At 47.4% G+C, this 22,139-nt stretch overlaps 1 protein-coding gene across 1 annotated transcript in view; it reads left to right on the forward strand.

The window, feature by feature from the left end:
- Positions 1–22,139, forward strand: part of PARN (poly(A)-specific ribonuclease) — a 45,815-nt gene that overhangs the window by 18,989 nt on the left and 4,687 nt on the right. The window contains exons 19-23 of the mRNA XM_053365974.1: positions 1,107–1,162; positions 1,963–2,049; positions 3,807–3,881; positions 19,290–19,482; positions 21,631–21,815. Of these exons, the coding sequence (XP_053221949.1) occupies positions 1,107–1,162; positions 1,963–2,049; positions 3,807–3,881; positions 19,290–19,482; positions 21,631–21,815 (596 nt within the window). The remainder of the gene's footprint in view (positions 1–1,106; positions 1,163–1,962; positions 2,050–3,806; positions 3,882–19,289; positions 19,483–21,630; positions 21,816–22,139) is intronic.

Raw genomic sequence — 22,139 nt, forward strand, 5'->3', positions numbered from 1 at the left:
TGCCGTTTTCGCCTGGCGTTTTCCACAGGGAAAAGCGGGCACTAAGAAATGGGCAGTATTTCCATTTCACCTTCTCCCCCTGGCCTGAAAGGGCCTCCAAATACTTTCAGATCTGCCCGCCCTCTTCCCTTTCACAGGAGGCGGCTGGGGGGAAAGGCGAGCCTCTTTGGGAAATGTTTATCGAAGATAGGGAGGAAAATTGTGTTTATGTGGAAACGTGGGCAGCATTCAGATAAATTCAACACTGTAAATAAGTTTTGATGGATGTAATAATGGAATACTGAATGGTCTGGTTTATATAAAATATGCAGGGATTTATGTTTTGCAAAAAACCATGGAAAGGGAAGAAGGGAAGTCATTGACATTTTAAGGGTGTTTGAATGAATATTCTAAAATGTGAAACAGAAAATTTAATAAAAATTATAGGGGGGGGGACCAAAACCAATAACAATTTATCATTTGTATGCCACTCATCTGACGGGTTGCCCCAGCAACTCTTTGAGTGGCTCTCCCCCCAGATAGTAAAAGCACAATACAGCATCACGCATTAAAAACTTCCCTAAACAGGGCTGCATTCAGATGTCTTCTAAAAGTCAGGTAGTTGTTTATTTCCTTGACATCTAATGGGAGGGCGTTCCACAGGGTGGGGACCACCACCAAGAAGGCCCCCTGCTTGGTTTCCTGTAGCCTCACCTCTTGCAATGAAGGAACTGCCAGAAGGCCCTTGGAGCTGGACCTCAGTGTCCGGGCAGAACGATGGGGGTGGAGACGCTCCTTCAGGTATACTGGGCCGAGGCTGTTTTAAAGGTCAGCACCAACACTTTAAATTGCACTTTGAAACATGCTGGGAGCCAATGCAGTTCTTTTAGGACTGCCCTGTTCTTGTTTTGCAAACCTCCAGACCTTCCTTGGAGGAGGCACACAGAGAAGGGCCTCAGATGATTATCTCAGGGTCCAGGTCAGTTCATATGGGGAGAGGCACTCCTTGAAGTATTGGAGTCCTGAGCAGCATACAGCTTTATAGGTCAAAACTAGGACTTTGAATTGAGCTTGGAAACTGGATCATGCAAGTGACTCACTCTCTCTCTCTCTTTCTTTCACTTCAGACTGTTTCTGATGCGGGTGATGGACATCCCATATCTTAACTTGGAAGGACCAGACCGTAAGTGCTCTTTTCACCTTTCACGTTCCCTCTTCAGAGAATCGAACCAGTGCAAAACTTCCTCTTGCCCAGTAGTAGGCTGAGGCAGAATTTATTTCAGTGGCGGGAACCTCTAGTCTGCAGGCCTATAGTTAAGCCTGCCAGGCCGTTTTCAACAAGCCATGCCTCTTTTCCACCCCAAATGCCATATATGATGTCCAGTGTGAGAAAGTCCAAGCCCTGGCTGCTGCAGGGGAAAGATTGTGAGAGTAGTCCAAGCCCACTCCCAATTCTTCCTTTGCAAGCACAATTTGTCACTTTCTGAATTTGGTGTCTTTTTCTGTCACCCTGTGACAAAAATTGAGAACTCCGTTTTGTGCTGGAGAACCAGTAAGGTAAAGGTAAAGGGACCCCTGACCATTAGGTCCAGTCGTGGCCGACTCTGGCGTTGCGGAGCTCATCTCGCTTTATTGGCCAAGGGAGCCGGCGTACAGCTTCCGGGTCATGTGGCCAGCATGACTAAGCCGCTTCTGGTGAACCAGAGCAGCGCACAGAAACGCCGTTTACCTGCCCGCCGGAGCGGTACCTATTTATCTACTTGCACTTTGACGTGCTTTCGAACTGCTAGGTTGGCAGGAGCAGGGACCGAGCAACGGGAGCTCACCCCGTCACGGGGATTCGAACCACCGACCTTCTGATCGGCAAGTCCTAGGCTCTGTGGTTTAACCCACAGCGCCACCCACGTCCCAGTATCAGTAGGTTGTATTAAAAAAATGAATAAATCGCAAGCTGAAAACTTCTTTCCCTCCCTTCGCTTTCAGTGCAGCCAAAACGCGACCACGTTCTTTACGTTACGTTTCCCAAAGAGTGGAAGACGAGCGACCTTTACCAGCTTTTCAGTGCTTTTGGTAAGTAACAAATGAGAAGGGAGGGATGCGACTCCACTGGGGGTCAGGGCTTCCCAAACTTTGGTCTCCAGCTGTTGTTGGGACTACAACTCCCATCATCTAGCAGGGCCAGAGGTCAGGGATGATGGGAATTGTAGTCTGAAAACAGTTGGAGACCCAAGTTCGGGAAAACCTGGTCTACATGCAACAGGGTGTAAGATCCCTGCGGCAGGGGTGGTGTCCTTCCAGTGTTCTGTACTGTGCTTGGCCCTGATGGAACCAAGTATTCAGTGAAAGGTTTGGTGGCTGCCAGACTAGACATGGGAGAGAGGGCAACAAGCAAAGAACAGGCATATAGCTGAAGGCCCTCCATATGATGCTAGACTCCCAACTCCCAAGAAAAAAGCACACCAAGTACTCAGGCCAATATAAGTTTCAATAATGGGAGTGGTCCCTATTCGCAAATCAATAGTCAATTGTAACAAAAACTAATCCATTCAAAAGTATGTACAGTGGTACCTCAGGTTAAGTACTTAATTCGTTCCAGAGGTCCGTTCTTAACCTGAAACTGTTCTTAGCCTGAAGCACCACTTTAGCTTAACGGGGCCTCCTGCTGCCGCTGCGCCACCAGAGCACGATTTCTGTTCTCATCCTGAAGCAAAGTTCTTAAGCTGAAGCACTATTTCTGGGTTAGTGGAGTCTGTAACCTGAAGCGTATGTAACCTGAAGCGTTTGTAACCTGAGGTACCACTGTATTCTGACAAGAATTACAAACTCAAATAGAGATTACAAACTCAAACTCATGAGGATATGTATAACACAATAATTAGTTACAGAATTAGAGGTAAGAGTTTATGAGTAGAGATAGGTTCATGGTAGTCCATAGTCTCCGTGGTACTGCGATATTTTCAGTATGTCCAATGAATTTTTTTTTGATCCAAAATGTAGGAAGGAGTGTCGATAGCAAGTGGATGCAGAAAGTGCTCCATGTATTGACATAAAGGTTCCAAGAGAGAGTCATTGCCCGAGACAATAGGTCTACCAGGTGGAGCACTAAGTGATTTGTGTGTTTTTGGAAGCATATAAAATATTGGAGCGCGTGGGTATTTGTTTAAGAGAAGCAAAGACTCCCAACTCCCATCATCCCTGACTTTTGGCTGTGCTGCCTGGGGCTGATGGGAGTTAGAGTGCAAAGACCCTTGGATGGGGCCACAGGTTAGCCAGCCCTGATAAAGGCAGGATTATACCCTCGGCTATCAGCAGTGGCTCCATCCTTTGTGCTGGGTAGGCCAAAGGCACTGAGTACAATCTTGACAGATGGAACATTTTGGGGAGGGATTTGCATACACCCAGCAGCAGAGAAGGGGCCACGCCACCAGCTTCTGTGGAAAAGGAACCAGCTTTTCTGGACCACGTTTGCCCCATGATTGCGTCTCATTGCTCCTCCCATCTGCCAGGTGTCAAGACACACCTGCTCTGATTTCGGAAGCGAAGGCTTTGTCCCAGTACCATCAGACCTCAGGCCTTCCTGTCCCAGCCTGCCTTTTCCCATAGTGCACTGCTTCATAGCACTCTTGACAGTCTTGATGGTGTCTGAATGTAAGATGGGCTATACTAGTGTGTTTCTCAGACTTTAATCCCACTCTGTTGTTGGACTACAACTCCCATCATTCCTGACCCCTGGCCCTGCTAGCTAGGGATGATGGGAGTTGTAGTCCCAACAGCAGCTGGCAACCCTGGTCTATGCCCTTCCATCTCACAAACACTTTTCTTTGCAGGCAACATTCAGGTTTCCTGGATCGATGATACGTCAGCCTTTGTGTCGCTTAGCCAGCCTGAACAAGTACAGATTGGTAAGTTACACAGAGCCTCTCTGTCAAGCCAACACACAGAGGCCACCGTTACTTCTGCAGAATCATAACCGATAGGAGGTTACATGAGAGGGGTTCTTTTATCTATAGCCCCTTTTAGAGCAGTTTTTGCTCGCCAATTGCCGCCTGCTATTGAGTTCTTTGTGACCTCGGTTGGTTTTCTTGTTTCCTGCTAGTTCTTCTGAGGGATTGATCTCAGAGACTTGTATAGCGAGGAGAGGGGAACTGTGAGCCCCCAGATGTGGTTGGATAACATCAGCCTTTGCCATTGTGGCCCCGTGAGTTGGCAGTCACAACACCTTGAAGGCTGCAGTTTCTCCATGCCTGTTGTATAGTTGCCTAAAGATTGTGAACTTGTGGTGAAATGGACACATAACCAAAGGAAGGGCTCCCTGCTCACTTGCTGCTATTATTTACTTACTTACTTACTTACTTAAAGATAAAGGGAGGTCCAGTCGTGACCGACTCTGGGGTTGCGCGCTCATCTCGCTCTATAGGCCAAGGGAGCCAGCGTTTGTCCGCAGACAGCTTCCGGGTCAGGTGACCAGCATGACTAAGCCGTTTCTGTCGAACCAGAGCAGCGCACGGAAACACCATTTACCTTCCCGCCAGAGCGGTACCTATTTATCTACTTGCACTTTGACGTGCTTTCAAACTGCTAGGTTGGCAGGAGCAGAGACGAGCAACTGGAGCTCACCCCGTCGCGGGGATTCGAACCGCCGACCTTCTGATCGGCAAGCCCTAGGCTCTGTGGTTTAACCCACAGCACCACCCGCGTCCCTCACTTACTTACTTACTTGCAAAAATATTGGTGGTATTATTATTATTACCCTGCTTTTTCCCTGACAGGACTCAAGGCAACTTACAGATAAAAATAAGAACAGCTAAAAAAAACCTAAGCATTGATAAAGTGATAGCTATATACATATCTAAAAATCTATTAAATCCATACCAGTAATTGCAATAAAAACAGCGTAGCAGCAGCCCTCTCATTAAAAAGCAGCCCATTCCCCAAAAAGCCTATTGGAACAGGAATCTGCACCGCCTTTAGTGCTGGGAAAAAATATCAGCATAAAATCCAATGGTAAAATTACATTTATAAAAACGAATGCAAAAGGCGTTGCAAATTGGTCGATCAGCTTAATTTACTAACACAGCTGGATCATCAGGTAACATCTGGGAGAACAGATGGTGTTTAAGCAGACGTATAAATGCTAATACTTCCTGGAAGCGCATTCCAAGGGGCAGGGGCCGCTATGCTAAAGGCCCTACTTTTTGTGGACATAAAAGTTTGGACTGCTGTCTCTCCTGAGGTTTAAAGTGACTGGGAAGAGGTATAGAAGTTCAGGCATTCCCAGAGGTAACCTGGTCCCAGATTGTTCATCATTTTACAAAGCTAATAGCAAGACCTTAAAACAGGGCCTGGTAGCATAATAGCAGCCAGTGATTAGCCCTGATGAAAGACGACAAGTGAACTGCTTAATATTACTGTTCTGCTTAATAAGCAGTTGCGTCTGATTTTCTCAGTCGCTGGTAGGTTTATAAGTGCCAGGTTGCAGCAGTTGCCAGATGGTGGCTGAGGAAGAGAGAGGAGGCTGGTGACTTTGGGAAGAAGCACCAGACAAGTGAAAGGAAAAAAGGAGTTGAATTGTGATGGAGAAGGTTGCTTTTCCTACTGTCCCTGATCATTGTCTGTGCTGGCTGGGACTGATGGGAGTCCCTCTAGGGAGGGAGTGGGGCACCAGGCTGGGTTCGACTTTGCACTAAGAGTAGGGTCATGTGGAAGATGGAGCAAACTTGTTTTCTGCTGCTCCAAATTAAAAGGAGATTCTGACTAAACCTTGGGAAGAACTTCCTGATAGCTAGAGCCATTTAACAGTGGAGCGGACTATCTCAGAAGGCGGTGGAGGTTTTTAAAGCAGACGTTGGATGGCCATCTGTCATAGATTATTTAATTGTGATTCCTGTAACGGACTTAATTGTGATTCCTTTATTGGGGTCCCTCCCACCTCTACAATTCTATGATTTTATGGGTTCGCGCAGTCGTGAAGCTGCCTCCCTCTCAGCTGTTGTGAGAATAAAGTTGCGTTGCATGGTAGTGGTAGGGGAGGAGTCATGCATGCTGCCCTGAGCTCCTCTAGAGGATGGGCAGGGAAAAAAGGCAATTGACGAGCACACATGGAACTGCGTCTGGAATCCTGAGGCTTGAAGTGTTGTCTGCAAAGGCCCACAGCTCAGTGACAAGCCTTGCATGCTTCAGAAGGACCCAGGTTCAACCCCTGCAGGGGAAAGCTCCTGCCTGAACCCCTGGAGAACCACTGAGAGTCAGGAGTCGACAATACTGAGCTGAGCTGGATGAGCTGGTGCGACTCAGTGTAAGACAGCTCCCTCTGTGCTGTTGATACCCAGCTCTCTTCTATATGGGTGCCTAGGGGGCAGTGGAGGACAGGCTAGAGATGGACAAAGGGAAGTTCAATCCAGACAACACAGACAAGTTTTATTATTATTCCTGTATTACTATTGAAAGCATTTCAGTTGGAACAAAATGAAATAAAGATAAAAAGTGCATGGAAAGAAAAAGAAAAGAAAGGTATAATATATGCAAACCACTACAATTTCATATATGCTTGTCTAGTATATAGGTATTTAAGTGTTGTTGTTGTCCAAATACATATGTAAAGGTAAAGGGACCCCTGACCATCAGGTCCAGTCGTGACCGACTCTGGGGTTGCAGCGCTCATCTCGCTTTATTGGCTGAGGGAGCCGGCGTACAGCTTCCGGGTCATGTAGCCAGCATGACTAAGCCGCTTCTGGCGAACCAGAGCAGAGCATGGAAACGCCGTTTACCTTACCGCCAGAGCGGTACCTATTTATCTACTTGCACTTTGACGTGCTTTCGAATTGCTAGGTTGGCAGGAACAGGGACCGAGCAATGGGAGCTCACCCCCTCGTGGGAATTCGAACCGCCGACCTTCTAATCGGCAAGTCCTAGGCTCTGTGGTTTAACCCACAGCGCCACCCTTCGAGGGCATAGCTTGTGGGTAATGTTGGGCTAGGCACTGCTTTGCTGGCTAAGAGTGCCTTGCTCATGCTCCTTTCTACAGGGCCTGCACAACACAAATGTCCAGTCTATTGCTCCCTGCCTTAGTGGCACCATAGAATCCGCGGCCTTTGGGGTGGCTGGCTGCCTCTCTGGGTGCCCACGTTCTTTTCTCTAGCCCCACCTGCACTGTACATGTAAAGCAGGATCATACCACTTTAAAAGCTTTCCCCAAAGGATCCTGGGAAGTGTAGTTGGTTTAGGGCACAGAGAGTTGTTAGGAGACCCTTATTCTTCTTGCAGAACTACAATTCCCAGAGTTCCCTGGGATTGGCTATTAAACCCCCTTCAGTTTTGATGAGGGCAAGCTTTTTAGCTGAGAAGCAGCCAGCCAGGTGTGTATTATGGCCGATTGACCAATGGGGGGGGATACAAAATATAAAATGCAGAATTGCAACCCCAGTCCAGTTAATTATTCTTTAAAAACAACAAGCTAAGGCAGGCTTCTTCAACCTCAGCCCTCCAGATGTTTTGGGCCTACAACTCCCATGATCCCTAGCTAGCAGGACCAGTGGTCAGGGATGATGGGAATTGTAGTCTCAAAACATCTGGAGGGCCGAGGTTGAGGAAGCCTGAGCTAAGGTCTAGCATATTGTAGCAGGACTCAAAAACACAACGGCTGATTCAGGTATTCCCCCACCTGCTCAGTAAAAAAATGATTTGGTCTCCTCAGTGAAGCCACTCAGAAGGGCCTCTGAAGATCGATCAGGAAATGATCTCATAGAAGCTTATAGTATGCATTCTCGTAACCCCCTGATGAAAACTACAGTGAAAAGATCGCGTGAACGAACACTTCAACCTCTGAGTGGTTGAACTGACAGCATCTAAATTTAGAAGGAATTCTAGTAAATCTGCTGTCTGAAATATTTGAAGGTGTAAATGCTATACACTGGTACCTTGGTTTTAGAACGGCTTGGTTTATGAACAACTTGGAAATAGAACGCTGCAAACCCAGAAGAAGGTGTTCCGGTTTGTGAACTTTGCCTTGGAAGCCAAACATGTTCCGCTTCCTGTTGAATGTGTTCCATTTGTAAATTGAGTCCCCCGCTGCTAATCAGAGGCTTCCTGTTGAGTCTGTCAGCTGTTGAGTCCTGAGCACCCACGCAACACAGAAATGATATTGGGAGCTCTTGTTTTTGCTAATTTTTTTTGCATTTTTGTTTGTGTGGCTTTTTCGTTTTTTTGACTGTGACTTGTTCTTCGCTTTATGGGACTGACATGTGACTATGGCTTGTGACTTTGTTTTGTGACTGTGACTTGTGATTTCGTTTTTGTGACTGTGTGCTGTGTGAAACCCAGTTCAGCTACTGATTAATTATGTAACTGCAGAAATGGATAAAAGCCCCCCATCCAAACAATGACTATCATCAGTGCACGCATGAAAAAAAATTACTTTTAATTTTTATCATCTCCAGTACTGTCTTATTTATTTTATAGTACAGTACATTGATCATTGCTTTCATTTTATGGATCAATGGTCTCGTTAGATAGTAAAATTCATGTTAAATTGCTGTTTGAGGGGTTGTTTTTAATTTTAGAAGTCTGGAACAGATTAATCCATTTTGCATTGCTTGCTATGGGAAAGCACGCCTTGGTTTTAGAACGCTTTGGTTCTGGAACAGACTTACGGAATGGATCAAGTTTGGGAACGAAGGTTCCACTGTACAGTCGTACCATGGAAGCCGAACGCCTTGGCACTTGTACGTTTTGGCTCCCAAACGCCGCAAAGCCAGAAGTGAGTGCTCCGGTTTGCAAACATTCTTTCGGAACCCGGACTTCTGGCACAGCTTCCGATTGGCTGCAGGAGCTTCCGGAACAGATTCCGTTCGACTTCCGAAGTACGGCTGTAATGGGTCAATATACTAGCAGGCTAGAAGTCTGGTGGTAGCTGGGTGTAGCCAGTTTCCCCCATTTCCATGGGCCCCTTGTGCTCAAGTGCAGACTATCACGTTCAGTCAGAAGCCTGTTACAAGATAATCGCCGCAGACCAGTCAGACAAGTGCAGCGACAAACATGGAATGGCGTCAAGTCTCCCACCTCTCTCTGTAGATTCCATTCATCTTTTTTTTTTTTGTAGCAGTGCATTCTAGTCTACTTCCAGTAAAGGGGGTGGGGGGAATCTGTTAAAAGATTCTTATCAAGGTAATTATTTGCCATATAAAGTGCTCTTCCAGGTAATTCCCATGAGTTATGAGAGGAGGGTTGCAGCGACTCCATTGCCAGCTGATCTTCATCTCCCTTTCATGGTGAAATAAATAGCTCCATAATCGACACTTCCCTGCGAGGCTCCGAGCGGCAGGAACCCGCTTTGAAGTGCTCCTTCATAATTCGTGTCGGGGCACGAGAGGCTGTGCCGTCATCCCAGGTAGCGAAATCTTCCTGGTTTGAAAGGCGGCGCCTGTTGCTTCAGCGGGTGGCGGGGGTTTGTGCCCTGGGGGCCGTGCCAAAAGTCTGAGGGTGGCTGGTTTCGTAAAGAGCTGGTTCAGGAGAGCCAGATGCCTAGAGACCTGCCAATTTCGCTCCTCATGGGGCAGCGTCCCTATCTCCCCTTTGACGCCACCCTGGTCCCCTCCCAGATGATTTGGACGCCAAGTCCCAGCAACACAGAAAGAGGAGGAAGCGGTACTTGAAAGCAAGGAGCAGAGGCATAGAGCAATGTGCTTTGCCTCTGGAAGGTCTCATTCAGTCGGTATTTCCAGTTAAAAAAGAAAATGAAGGATAGGTTGTTAGGAAAGGTCTTTGCTTGGAATTCTGGCAAAGTATTCAGTAAACAATACTGGACTCAGTGGGTAAATAGTCCGATTCTGTGTAAGGCAGGGTGTATGGGGTGTTAGGGGAGGGGTAGTACCTCTGGGAGGGACGCGGGCGGCGCTGTGGGTTAAACCACAGAGCCTAGGGCTTGCTGTTCAGAAGGTCGGCGGTTCGAATCCCCGCGACAGGGTGAGCTCCCGTTGCTCGGTCCCTGCTCCTGCCAACCAAGCAGTTCGAAAGCACCTCAAAGTGCAAGTAGATCAATAGGTACCGCTCTGGCAGGAAGGTAAACGGCGTTTCCGTGCGCTGCTCTGGTTGGCCAGAAGCGGCTTAGTCATGCTGGCCACATGACCTGGAAGGTGTACGCCGGCTCCTTCGGCCTATAGAGCAAGATGAGAGCCGCAACCCCAGAGTCGGCCATGACTGGACCTAATGGTCAAGGGTCCCTTTAACTTTAGTACATCTGGCGGGGGACACATCATGCGCCTTCTGGGGTGGTTTGTCTACCTTTGGTCCCCACCCTGCTCTCAGCTCTCACCTGTGGCTCCTAGAAGCTGCCAGCATGAGACAGTGGCTACACTCAGGGAAATGGCTTTGACTGGCTGGCTAGACCGGGTGAGGGGAGCCGATGGGTCTCGAACCCTCAGTGTGTTCGGGACTTCCCCTGCAAGCGAAGACAGGCTCCAGCAGATTGAGCGGACAAGACCCATAGTGGGTCCAATGGTCAAGGAAGCAGTTTCTGCATGTGCCGTAGAGGGAAGTGAGGAGCAGATGGGGTTCATCCACCCATTAGCTGCCTGGGAGTTTTCATCAGTTGGGAAAACGCTGTGGGAAACTTGGTGATAAGCAGAGCTTTGTAATGGACAGAGTAGTTTTTGAAAAGTGCTAAACGCAATGCAAGTGTATGCGCGCTCTCTCTCTCTCTCTCTCTCTCTCTCTCTCTCTCTCACACACACACACACACACACACACCCCAAATTGGAAGCCAAATGCTGTTGGTTTTGTTAATTGCAGTGTAATGGGTGGAGAAGAGCTGGTTTTTCGTGTTGGACAGCCATTGCAATGCAAGCTGTTCCATGGAATACCGGGAATCAATTTTTTAGGCTTGCCTTGACAAGACAAGCCACCATCCCAAATCTGCGCTACATTGTACTACTGTACTGGCAAGCCCTGAGTGTGTGTGTGTGTGTGTGTGTGTGTGTGTTTTAAGTGGTTCCATGCGCTACCGTCATGACACACAATACCCTGCCAAATGGGCTGCACTGCAGGCCTGTTCCTCTCTAGGGAGGCAGATCCTGGAAGGCCGGCATGCTTGCCGAGAGCGCCTCAGGGGCAGGAGCAGGTGCAGCGTATCGAGTTTTGGTTTATTTTTTGCAAGGAGCGCTCGCTTGCTCGCTTCTGCTAATCCTCCCCGTCAGCTTACAGAGCGGCAGGAGAGGGAAGGGGATCAGGCGCCTTAACTGGGCATTAAGGCTGTATCATCTTGTTAATGAGCTTGAATGGTGCTGATCACTGCCATTTGAACGCTGTCCAATTACCGTATTTTTTGCACCATAACACTCCCTTTTTTCCTCCTAAAAAGTAAGGAGAAATGGCTGTGCGTGTTATGGAGGGAATGCCTACGGGTGGCATGCCTACAGATTTTCCTCCTCTAAAAACTACGTGCGTGTTATGGTCGGGTGCGTGTTATAGAGCGAAAAATACGGTAATTTCATCCCCCTCCCTGGGGCATGCCCTCCAGGAAGTTCTCCTGCGCAGGCCCTAGTTGAAATGAACGGAAGCTGGCAAGGGGCAAGGCTTGCTCGCATGGTGCCCAGGTTCTGTCGCAGCCAGTGTGCCTCTGAGTGTCCGTTACTGGGAGTCATGGGTGAGCAGAGGGCTGGTTCGCTCATGTCCATCTTTGCGGCTTCCCACAGGTGTCTAGTCGGCCACTGTGAGAACAGGATGCTGGCCTAGAGGGGCCCTTGGCCTGATCCAGCATTCTTATGCTCTTATTGGCGGGACATAAACCGACCCAGACTCTGCATTCATCATTGGAGGCCCTTCTTTGTGTGCCTCCTGCACGTGAAATTAATACAGTCGTACCTTGGAAGTCGAACGGAATCTGTTCCGGACGTCCGGACGACTTCCAAAACATTTGTAAGCCAAAGCGCTTACAAATTGGCTGCAGGAAGCTCGTGCGGCCAATTGGAAGCCGGCTTCCAAAAAGGCTTGCAAATTGGAACACTCACTTCCGGGTTTGCGGCGTTCAGGAGCCAAAACGTTCAGGAACTAAGCTGTTCGAAAACCAAGGTACGACTGTTCAAGTACCTTGATCCTGGCCTCGTAGCCTGAGAGACCCAGGCCCCGTCTGCGTGACACCTTTAAAGCAGTGTCACACCGCTTTCAACAGTCCTCCCCAAACGATCCTGGGAGCTGTAGTCTGTTAAGGGTGTTGAGAGTTCTTAGGAGAGCCCTCTTCATCTCCCAGAGTTACATTTTCCATGGTGCTTTTAACAAATCAGCCCTTCTTCCCAGGGAACTCTGGGAACCGTAGCTCTCCTGACAACTCCTAGCACCTTAAAACTACAGTGCCCAGGATTCTCTGGTGGGAAATCATCGTGGTTTGAAGTGGTATGACGCTGCATTAAGCATGTAGAGGTAAAGGACCCCTGGACAGTTAAGTCCAGTCAAAGGCAACTATAGGGTTGTGGCGCTCAACTCGCTTTCAGGCCGAGGGAGCCGGCGTTTGTCCGTAGACAGCTTTCCAGGTCATGTGGCCAGCAGGACTAAACCGCTTCTGGTGCAACGGAACACTGTGATGGAAACCAGAGCGCACAGAAACGCTGTTTACCTTCCCGCCACTGTGGTACCTATTTATCTACTTGCACTGGCGTGCTTTCGAATTTCTAGGTTGGCAGGAGCTGGGACAGAGCAACGGGAGCTCACCCCGTCGTGGGGATTTGAACCGCCAACATTCTGATCAGCAAGCCCAAGAGGCTCAGTAGTTTAGACCGCAGCGCTACTCGCATCCCCTTTACGCATGTAGTGCAGGTGGCGCACTGCTATGGAGCCTGCCCCTTTTTGCACTGCACGATTTCTTGTAGAGGCAAATGTGGAATGGAGCTGTGTTATTTCCCCCCACCCCCTTACGTGGTTCTTTCAGCATAGGCCGTCAGATTTCTTTCGCAGCAGGGTCCCCATTCGGGCTCCCATCCTGACCACCTTCGCGGTACCCCAGTTTACCGAATGCTGAGTTAAACCTTCGTAGGATTCGGCTGCGAAAGAAATGAGCCCTTGAGCAGATTTCTCTGTCCAGCTGGCTCAAGCTATCTGTTTCACTGCAGGGATTTCATCTCCCCTCTCTGCTCCTCCCCACCGCAAAACACACCAAGCTTCTATTTCCATCGCTAACAGCGTACAAAGGTCGTGCTCTGAATTCTTTTGCAACGGGCTGGAGAAACCTTCAAGAATATAAAACCCCAGGCAGGCAGGGTGCCCTTCCAGTTCTTGCCTAGAAGGCCACGCACGAATCCTTTGCGCTGTGATATTTGACATGTGCTCCTCCCTCCCACCCGCTTCCAATACACAGCCTCAAGTGGTATTAAACGCCACCTGAATAATCTTTAAGAGTATTAGTCTTCCGCATCATCCCAACAACACCATCAGATTTCAGATGCAGGGATTCAGTTTTCCAGAGTCTACATTTCCCCCTTGCCTTCTGGTGCTGGAACAGCATAAAAACTGAAAGCGCTGCCCTATACCGAGTCCATCTAGGTCAGTATTGTCTACTCTGACTGGCAGCCCCTCTCTAGGATTTCAGAGAGGGAATCTGTCCCAGCCAAGCCTAGAATTCTGAGGATTAAACCTGCGACCTTCTGCATGCAAAGCTGATAGATATGGGGAACCTTTGGCTCTCCAGGTGCTGCTGAACTATGACTCCCATAATCCCTAGCCTTTGGGCATCCTTGGTGGGGCTGATGGGAGTTGTAGTTCAGCAACATCCGGTATATAATGCGGGATATACCGTATTGGCCTGAATATAAGCCGCGCTTTCCCCCCAAATTCCAACCGTGAAAAGTTAAAGTACGGATTAAATTTGCGACCGTCCAAAAATTGGCTTTTACGATAGCGCCGCTGAAACAGACATACGGTAAAACGGAACAAAAATATGTTTTGTTGCCAATTTGCGAGCTTGAGACTGTTCATTTGCCATTTGCGGGTGTGAGTGCCTACGGAATTTTAGCAATTGAATAGCGATTTGCGATTTTAGCGATTGTACGGTAGCTTTTACGGGCTTGCAAGAACAAAGGCTTAAATTGGCTCGGAGTTACAATTGTACCAACCGCAGCGATTTTCAGCCTGTAACCTAATTTTAAGGGAGTGGCTTATATTCGGGTATTGTCTTTTCCCCCCTTGAATTTTAAAGGTGCGGCTTATATTTGGGGCAATACGGTATCCTGTTAGGTTTATTTGTTCAGGATACTGACATACCACTTTTCAGGTGAAACTCACGAAGGTGTTTTTTTAAAAAAAATACATTAAAATGGTAAGGATTGACCAAAACTATGTAATAAAACAAAAGGGTCTAGCTACCAAAAACAGCAGCCTTTTAAAAGCTTAGATCTCTCATTCCCTCAGGACAAAGATGGACTTTAGATAGACCTGTGACAAAACTAATGGAGGGGTAAGATAACCTCAGCTAGAGGCTAGAATTTAGTTGTGAATCTTTTGACGTCCAACCTGGGAACACCACTGGGACGCGGGTGGTGCTGTGGGTTAAACCACAGAGCCTAGGACTTGCCGATCAGAAGGTCGGCGGTTTGAATCTCCACAACGGGGTGAGCTCCCGTTGCTCGGTCCCAGCTCCTGCCAACCTAGCAGTTCGAAAGCACATCAAAGTGCAAGTAGATCAATAGGTACTGCTCCAGCGTGAAAGTAAACGGCGTTACTGTGCGCTGCTCTGGTTCGCCAGAAGCGGCTTAGTCATGCTGGCCACATGACCTGGAAGCTGTATGCCGGCTCCCTCGGCCAGTAAAGCGAGATGATCGCCGCAACCCCAGAGTCGGTCACGACTGGACCAAATGGTCAAGGGTCCCTTTACCTTTACCTGGGAAAAGCATAAAGTTGTACAGCGTTGTCGGGATATGGCTAACAATACAGACTTTATCTATATTTTGATCATTTTATTTGCTGATTTTTAAGGTCGGCGGTTATTGCTGTTTTAATGAATGTTTCACATCATTGCATGAAAGCCGCTTAGAGGTGTGTGGTTGTTTTGTTTAGTGAAGTGGCCTATAAATTTTGCTAGCTAGCTAAATAAATAAATAAGGAGATAGAGGCAAGAGTAATTGTGCTCCAAGCTGCAGTATGATTGTCTATAGAATGGGAGCTGATGAGGAGAGCCTGTTTTAACCACCTGCCTGACTTGCCCACTCCAACCAGCCCAATATTGGAATGCAAGGCTTGCCGGGTGGCTGAAAATGGCAACTTTTCATTATGACATCTGTGGCTTAGCTGCTGTCTTTTAAGGAAGTTCCAGAATGCCCTCTGCAGTGATTTAATGTCTCCCGTGGGATACTGCCCAGCATTTGTTTAAAGGCGAAGCCGAGATAGTGTGAAAAGGAATAGCTTTTGGTGGGAGCAAAATCCTTCGAGCAGGTTGGGAAAAGGGAGAAAACATGCTTATTTCCCCTAAATTGATTTTTGATTTTTATTGTTATTCATGTTTTTATACTGTATTTTATGCTGCTTTTACAATTAAGTGTTTTAAATTTGTTGTTAGCCGCCCTGAGCCCAGTTTTTGAACCAGGAAGGGCAGGGTATAAATAAATTATTATTATTATTATTATTATTATTATTATTATTATTATTATTATTATGTTTGAGGAAGGGAGGGGAACAGCCTTTAGGCTTATGTAGTTCACAAATACCCTGCAATGAGACTCTCGCTCATCTGCTCTTTTCCTGTGCTCCCGTTATCTGTCTGCATCTTGGGTTTTGATGTGTTTCAGTTAATAATTCAGAGCGGTTTGTTTTTATTTTTGTTAGTCCCACGGGCACCGTAGGGAACGAGGTGCATTTTCTGCCGCCGCTGTAGCTTGGAAGTGATGCACAACGTATCGTAAAAGCTAATCTCCAAAGTGTCATCTGGAAAAACAGGACGGTAAAAGGCCTGTTTGAGAGTGTCAGCCGTGAATGTCGGCCTCTTGTCAGCTGGCTTAGATTTTTGCCTTGTCCCATCTCCAGAGCATCGCAGGGGAGGCGTAATTTAAAAGGCAATGATCGCATTTTAAAACATGCAGTGCACTTAAAAACAGGGGTAGGGCACCCTTCCCAGCCTGAGGACCGCAGCATTCTGCTTCTTCTTCTTCTTCTCCTTCTCCTTCTTCTTCTTATATGTATACCTGTTATGTTTTTATATGTGTAGGAAGCCGCCCAGAGTGGCTGGAGCAAGCCAGCCAGATTGGTGGGGGATTCTTCTTCCTCCTCCTCCTCCTCCTCCTCCTCCTCCTCCTCTTCTTCTTCTTCTTCTTCTTCTTCTTCATTTCATTTCAGTGGGCCTGCTCTTGAGTAGGCCTAGTGTTGGATACAGCTCTTAAGCGTTGGCTGCATGGAGCTGAACATCTTGGCACATGGAAGTGACTCTCCAGCAACAGCTCATCCACCTACAACACTTTTTTAGGGGGCAGGGGGGACGGGACAGCCGTGCATCACTTTCATCTAAGCAGTTGGACTGGAAACAGCCAAGGGGCATCAGCTGGCAGCCAAGGGGTTTTGCTGACTCACCCCTAAGAGGTGGCTGGCTTTGCGCCCAAGCTTGGCAGGGAGATGAAAGGCAGCGGGTTTGCAAAGTTGCTGGGACTTGAAGGGAAGCTGCAGGATTGCGAGGGCAAAACCTCCAGGAGCGCATGTGTGCGTGCGTGAGAGAGGGAACACCCACAGAAAGGTTTTCTCCTTCTTTGTGATGTTGCAAGAAACCAGCAAGGCAAAAGAAGGAACTGCCACATTTCAGGAGCCACCAGTCTGTAAGGCAAAGCCCCCCAACACACACACACACACAACAGAAGCAAAACATTGATGAGTTGTGTTTTTCCTGTCTATTTTTCCAGAAACTTTGGAAAATGCATCCCAACTTGTTCCCTCAGACCTCCTGCTAACCTAGGGAGGGAGGAAGTTGCTAGCCAAAAGGTTACTAGAATTTTAAAATTTTGGATGCACACACACAGGTTGAATCAGGAGTGGGGAGTGGAGCCCCAGTCGGCACAGCCAGTCCTCATAATATTAGGGTCGCATCCGCCAGGGCCGGCCCACCCATGAGGCAAGGGGAGATGACCACTTCGGGCAGCAGGATCCACAGGGCAGCAGTTCCAAGGTGCGCATCACCTATTTCTGCCACGGTGGTGGCAGCGGCTGCAGCGCACTCCTTGGAGCCTAGATCCGCTGCCCCCATGCCTCTTCTGCAGCCACCTTTTCGTGAACAGTAGGTGCTGCCAGTCTCCTCCCACCCCTAGGGAAGAAATGGAGGGAGCTGCCGGCTTCGGTCTCCCAGGCTCTTGTGTTCATCCAGCGTGATTCAAAGCAGGCCTTAGATTCCCACTTCAACCGTGTTCTGCCAAGGGCAGGTTTCTCCAGATCTGGAGCCAATCAGCACACCAGTGGATGAAGAATAAGCAATGTTTTATTTGCTTGCACTGCAGGGGGTGGACTGGATGATCCCTGGGGTCCCTCACAACTCTACAATTCAATAATTCTAAAGCACTCAGATTCCACTTTAAAGAGTCACAGCTCCCCTGTGCCAAATATTTATAGGGATTTTAAATGGGGGGGTATTGTTTTTGTTTGTTATTATGTTACATATTTTTGTTTTTCTATCGTAAGCTATCCTGTGATCCTCAGATGTTATAACAACGAAAATATAAATATAGTAATAGATGGCAGTTCCCAGGATTCTGGGCTGGGAGAGAAGAAGCAGCCATGAATCTTCAAAGTGGAATAAATGTACTTTAATCATACGGTGTGGGATGTGGTATAAGTCTTAAGACATTAGCACAGCTGTTAAGAAATCATAGATTTATTGTGGAAAGGGGTGGAAAACTGTGTGCAAACTGAAAATCTGTCGTCATTAGCCAAAGCTTCAAAACGCAGGAATAGATGAGGGCAACTCTGTTTCCAGGTAATACATTGGGTTGCACAAGACCTGGAGGAAAATCAAGGAAAAGGTTGGCTACAAAGAAATATTTTTAAAGGGTGTGGGTTCAGAGGGTGTTTCTCACAAACGCTCTCTGAAGATTGAGAAAAAGACTCGTCGTCTTTAGGCTACAGGGCTGGGGGTTGTTCCGTCTGAGCAGAACTGAATAAACCAGAGCTTTCCAAACTTTTCATGTTGGTGACGCACTTTTTACACACACGTCATTTCGTGACACAGTAATTCAGTTTTGCACCATTTCGTGACACGGTAATTCAGTTTTGCTAGCCAGGTTAAACTAACCCCCTTCCAGACCTGGGAAGTCTGCAGGGAGTGTTCACACAACTACACACTTTAGCCGAAACACTAATGTGTCGCGACACACAGTTTGGAAAGCTCTGCAGTAGACCATATAGCACAATTTGCAGTACTTTTTGATACTTCTTGTTGTTGTCGTTTAGTCGTGTCCGACTCTTCGTGACCCCATGGACCAGAGCACGGCAGGCACTCCTGTCTTTTGGTACTTAAGGAAAAGTAAATTTGCTTAAATAAGACCTTTCAGCCTGACGGACCTCAGTGCTAGAAACAGCGATGGGCAATCCAGGGTTGGTTATGGAATGCTGGGGGGGGGTTGTTAGGAGACACCCTCACTGAGCTACAGTTCCCAGCACCCTGGAGGGATGCATTTGGCCCCAGATCCTGAGATTTCCCTTCCTTCTCTAATGTGGCATTTTTGTACCTGATTTTTTTACTTCGTAATGCTTCCGGCTTTTAAAAGGCTGCTTTGTTTTGCTGCTCATGTTGCTTCTTTGAATGTTGTATTTATTTATTATTTGATGCGCCTTTACAACGTCCTGTTCTGACCTCGACTTCCTTCTTTCGGTGCTTATATTTGGGAGAAGGGGCCTCTGTAGTCAGATATTCTGCAGTGTTGCCTTTCTAATGTTTCCAGAGGTGCTGTAAACCTCTTAAGAGATTTCCTCCTTTGCCCCACCACCCCCCAACGCCTGTAAAATGGTATAGAAACAATCTAAATACTGTCGTACCTTGGTTATTGAACGCCCTGGAACTTGGATGTTTTGGCTCCCGAACGCCGCAAACCCGGAAGTGATTGTTCCGGTTTGCAAACTTTTTTGGGGCCCCGAATGTCCGACAAGGCTTCCATGGCTTCTGATTGGCTGCTGGAGCTTCCTGTAGCCAATCAGAAGCCACGATTTGGTTTTCAACCATTTTGGAAGTCGAACGGACTTCCGGAACGGATTCCGTTCGACTTCCAAGGTATGGCTGTAAATAGAATGTGGCTGACGAATAGAGGTTTCTCCTGGCTCCAGTTTGCTTCAGTGTTAACTATCTGTTCCGTTGCATCTTGCAGCCGTAAACACCAGCAAGTACGCCGAAAGCTACAGAATCCAGACCTACGCAGAATACGTGGAGAAGAAGCACGAGGAGAAGAGGCAGGGCAAGAGGAAATGGACGGAAGATGGTTGGAAGGAGATGGAGGGAAAGCGGCTGAAAACACAGGCCGCTCCGTACGTGCTTCAAAACCGGTACTACAACCCGAACAGGTGAGGGGCACTTTTTTCACGGCCTGCGCCTTTAAAAGACAGGTGAGAGAGAATCACTTTTCCATGCATTTCGAAGATACCCAGGTATTCCCATTTGTAAGATTTCACACCTGCCCTTCGGCATGGAGGGTAGGACTCGAACCCGTGGCTTTCAAGTTACAAGAAAGGAGATTCCGACTAAGCAGCAGGGAGAGCTTTTCTGGCAGTAAGGCCTGTTTGATTCCCTCCGGAGGTGGCGAGCTCTCCTCCTTCCTTGGATGATGTTGAGCAGAGGTTCGATGGCCATCTGTCTTGGGCTCTTTAGTTGAGATTCTCCTGCGGTTGCAATTAGATGATCCATTCTATGATAAGTCCCAGGGCAGATTACAACAATGTTATAAAAACAGATACAGCCGTTGCAGTTATAAAACGGGTCAAACCGTTTCACCTGGAACAAGTGAGGCTGGCTCCCGGAAGCAAAATGCCTAAGCTGATGTCCAGCGCTGAGGGCCTTCTGGCGGTTCCCTCCCTGCGAGAAGTGAGGTTACAGGGAACCAGGCAGAGGGCCTTCTCGGTGGTGGTGCCCTCCCATCAGATATCAAGGAAATAAACAACTATCTGACTTTTAGAATACATCTGAAGGCAGCCCTGTTTAGGGAAGTTTTTAATGTTTGAAGTTTTATTATGTTTTTAATGTTCTGTTAAAAGCCACCCAGAGTGGCTGGGGAAACCCAGCCAGATGGGCGGGGTAAATATATTATTATTATTATTATTATTATTATTATTATTATTATTATTATTACATTGGTACCTCGGGTTACATACACTTCAGGTTACATACGCTTCAGGTTACAGACTCCGCTAACCCAGAAATATTACCTCGGGTTAAGAACTTTGCTTCAGGATGAGAACAGAAATCGTGCAGCGGTAGTGCAGCGGCAGCAGGAGGCCCCATTAGCTAAAGTGGTGCTTCAGGTTAAGAACAGTTTCAGGTTAAGAACGGACCTCCAGAACGAATTAAGTTCTTAACCCGAGATACCACTGTATAGCTGTAAGGGTAAAGGGGTGTGTCTTCAGCACTCAGCGGAAGCTGTCCAATGAAGAGGCTTGACACACCTCTGCAGGGGCGGGGTTTCTGCAGATTAGGGGTTCCCACAGAGGAATGCCGTATCCTGAGCCGCTACCTCCCAAAATTCCAGGGGTGTCAGAACTCCCAAGAGGTCCCCCTCTGTCAGTCTTGATACCTGAGACGGCCTGTAGGGAAGGATGCAACCTTTCAGATATCTGAGACCTGAGCCATTTAAGGCTTTAAACACTTAATGTGAGCACCTTGAACTAAGCCTGTGAATGAACCAGCAACCAGCGTGGCTGTTTTGGAACAAAGGTCATGTGAACATTCTCCTGTTTTATTTATTTCACAAAGCTTGATTGTAGGGGGAAAAAAATCCTCCAAGCCAGGGCATTGACTTCATCCCATCTTGTTCAATTGGTAATTCTGTGCAAGAATCACTGATTTTATTTTAAACATTTTCATCCCATTCTTCAACTGAAAGGGCTCCCAGAATGGCTTAGAAATATGTCCTTACATGACATGTAAGAAAAAAGGATTTAGGGAGAAATATAAAAATCTGCTGGAAAGGAAAACTGCTATCTCCTGTCAAGGCTATTACACTTAAGAGAGTTAATATGGATAGACAGTGGGCACCTAAAAGGGAATTGCTGTACTTTACGGGGGCCACCCAAACTGAAATCAATGGAAAATATAAGGAACCATGTTACAGTTTTAAACATACGTTTAAAGAAGACTGGAAAACATCTATTGAATATATGGGAAATAATTGCGTATAGCTGAAAACGCTGGCAGCATTCAGATAAATTCAACAGTGTAAATAACTTTTGATATAATGGAATACTGAATGGTATCGTTTTTGTAAAATATGCAGGGGCTTATGGTATGTAAAATGCAAAATGGAAAGAGAAGAAGGAAAACAAGTCGGTATTTTAAGGATGTAAAATGAGTATTTTAAATTGTAAAACAGAAAATTTAATTATATATATATATAACAAAACAGAAGGAAAAGGGATTTGGGTGTTGGGGGAGGAGGCAGCAAAAGCAGACTTCTGCATGAGAACCTGAGAATGTCCTCTTTTCTCTCTTTCCCTCCCCAGTTTTTCAGCTACCAGCACCGTGGGGAAGAGAAGCATGAGCCCCATTCAAGAGGAGAGTGGCTGTGACGACGTGGAAGAGAGCGAAATGCAGGAGGATCCCCCAGACTCCTTTGCGGAGCCCTTGGAAGAGGGGAAGAAAAAAACCAAGAAGTTCAAGAAAGCCAAAAGGGAACATGCCCCAGCAGGTAGGTGGAATACGTAGGTGTGTTGATAAAGCAGCAAGTCTGGTGCCGCAGAGAGCTTGACTGAGCTCTGCATGGATTTAGGTTTAGTGGGTGGTGCTTGTGGGGTGAGTTTGGCTCTGCCGGTTTGGTAGGGCTGGATGGGGGGGGGGGGAGAAAAACACACTGGTGCTAGAGCTGCTTCTTAGTCTGCTGCAGCATTTGACAGCTCTGCATTTGTGGCCGGCCACTACAATAAGCCAGCAGCAGTAATTTCACTTTAGCAAAGGCACAAGTTTGTTGTTGTTTAGTCGTGTCCAACTCTTTGTGACCCCATGGACCAGAGCA

This window comes from Podarcis raffonei, chromosome 14, assembly GCF_027172205.1.
Source record: "Podarcis raffonei isolate rPodRaf1 chromosome 14, rPodRaf1.pri, whole genome shotgun sequence".
Taxonomy (NCBI): Eukaryota; Metazoa; Chordata; class Lepidosauria; order Squamata; family Lacertidae; genus Podarcis; species Podarcis raffonei.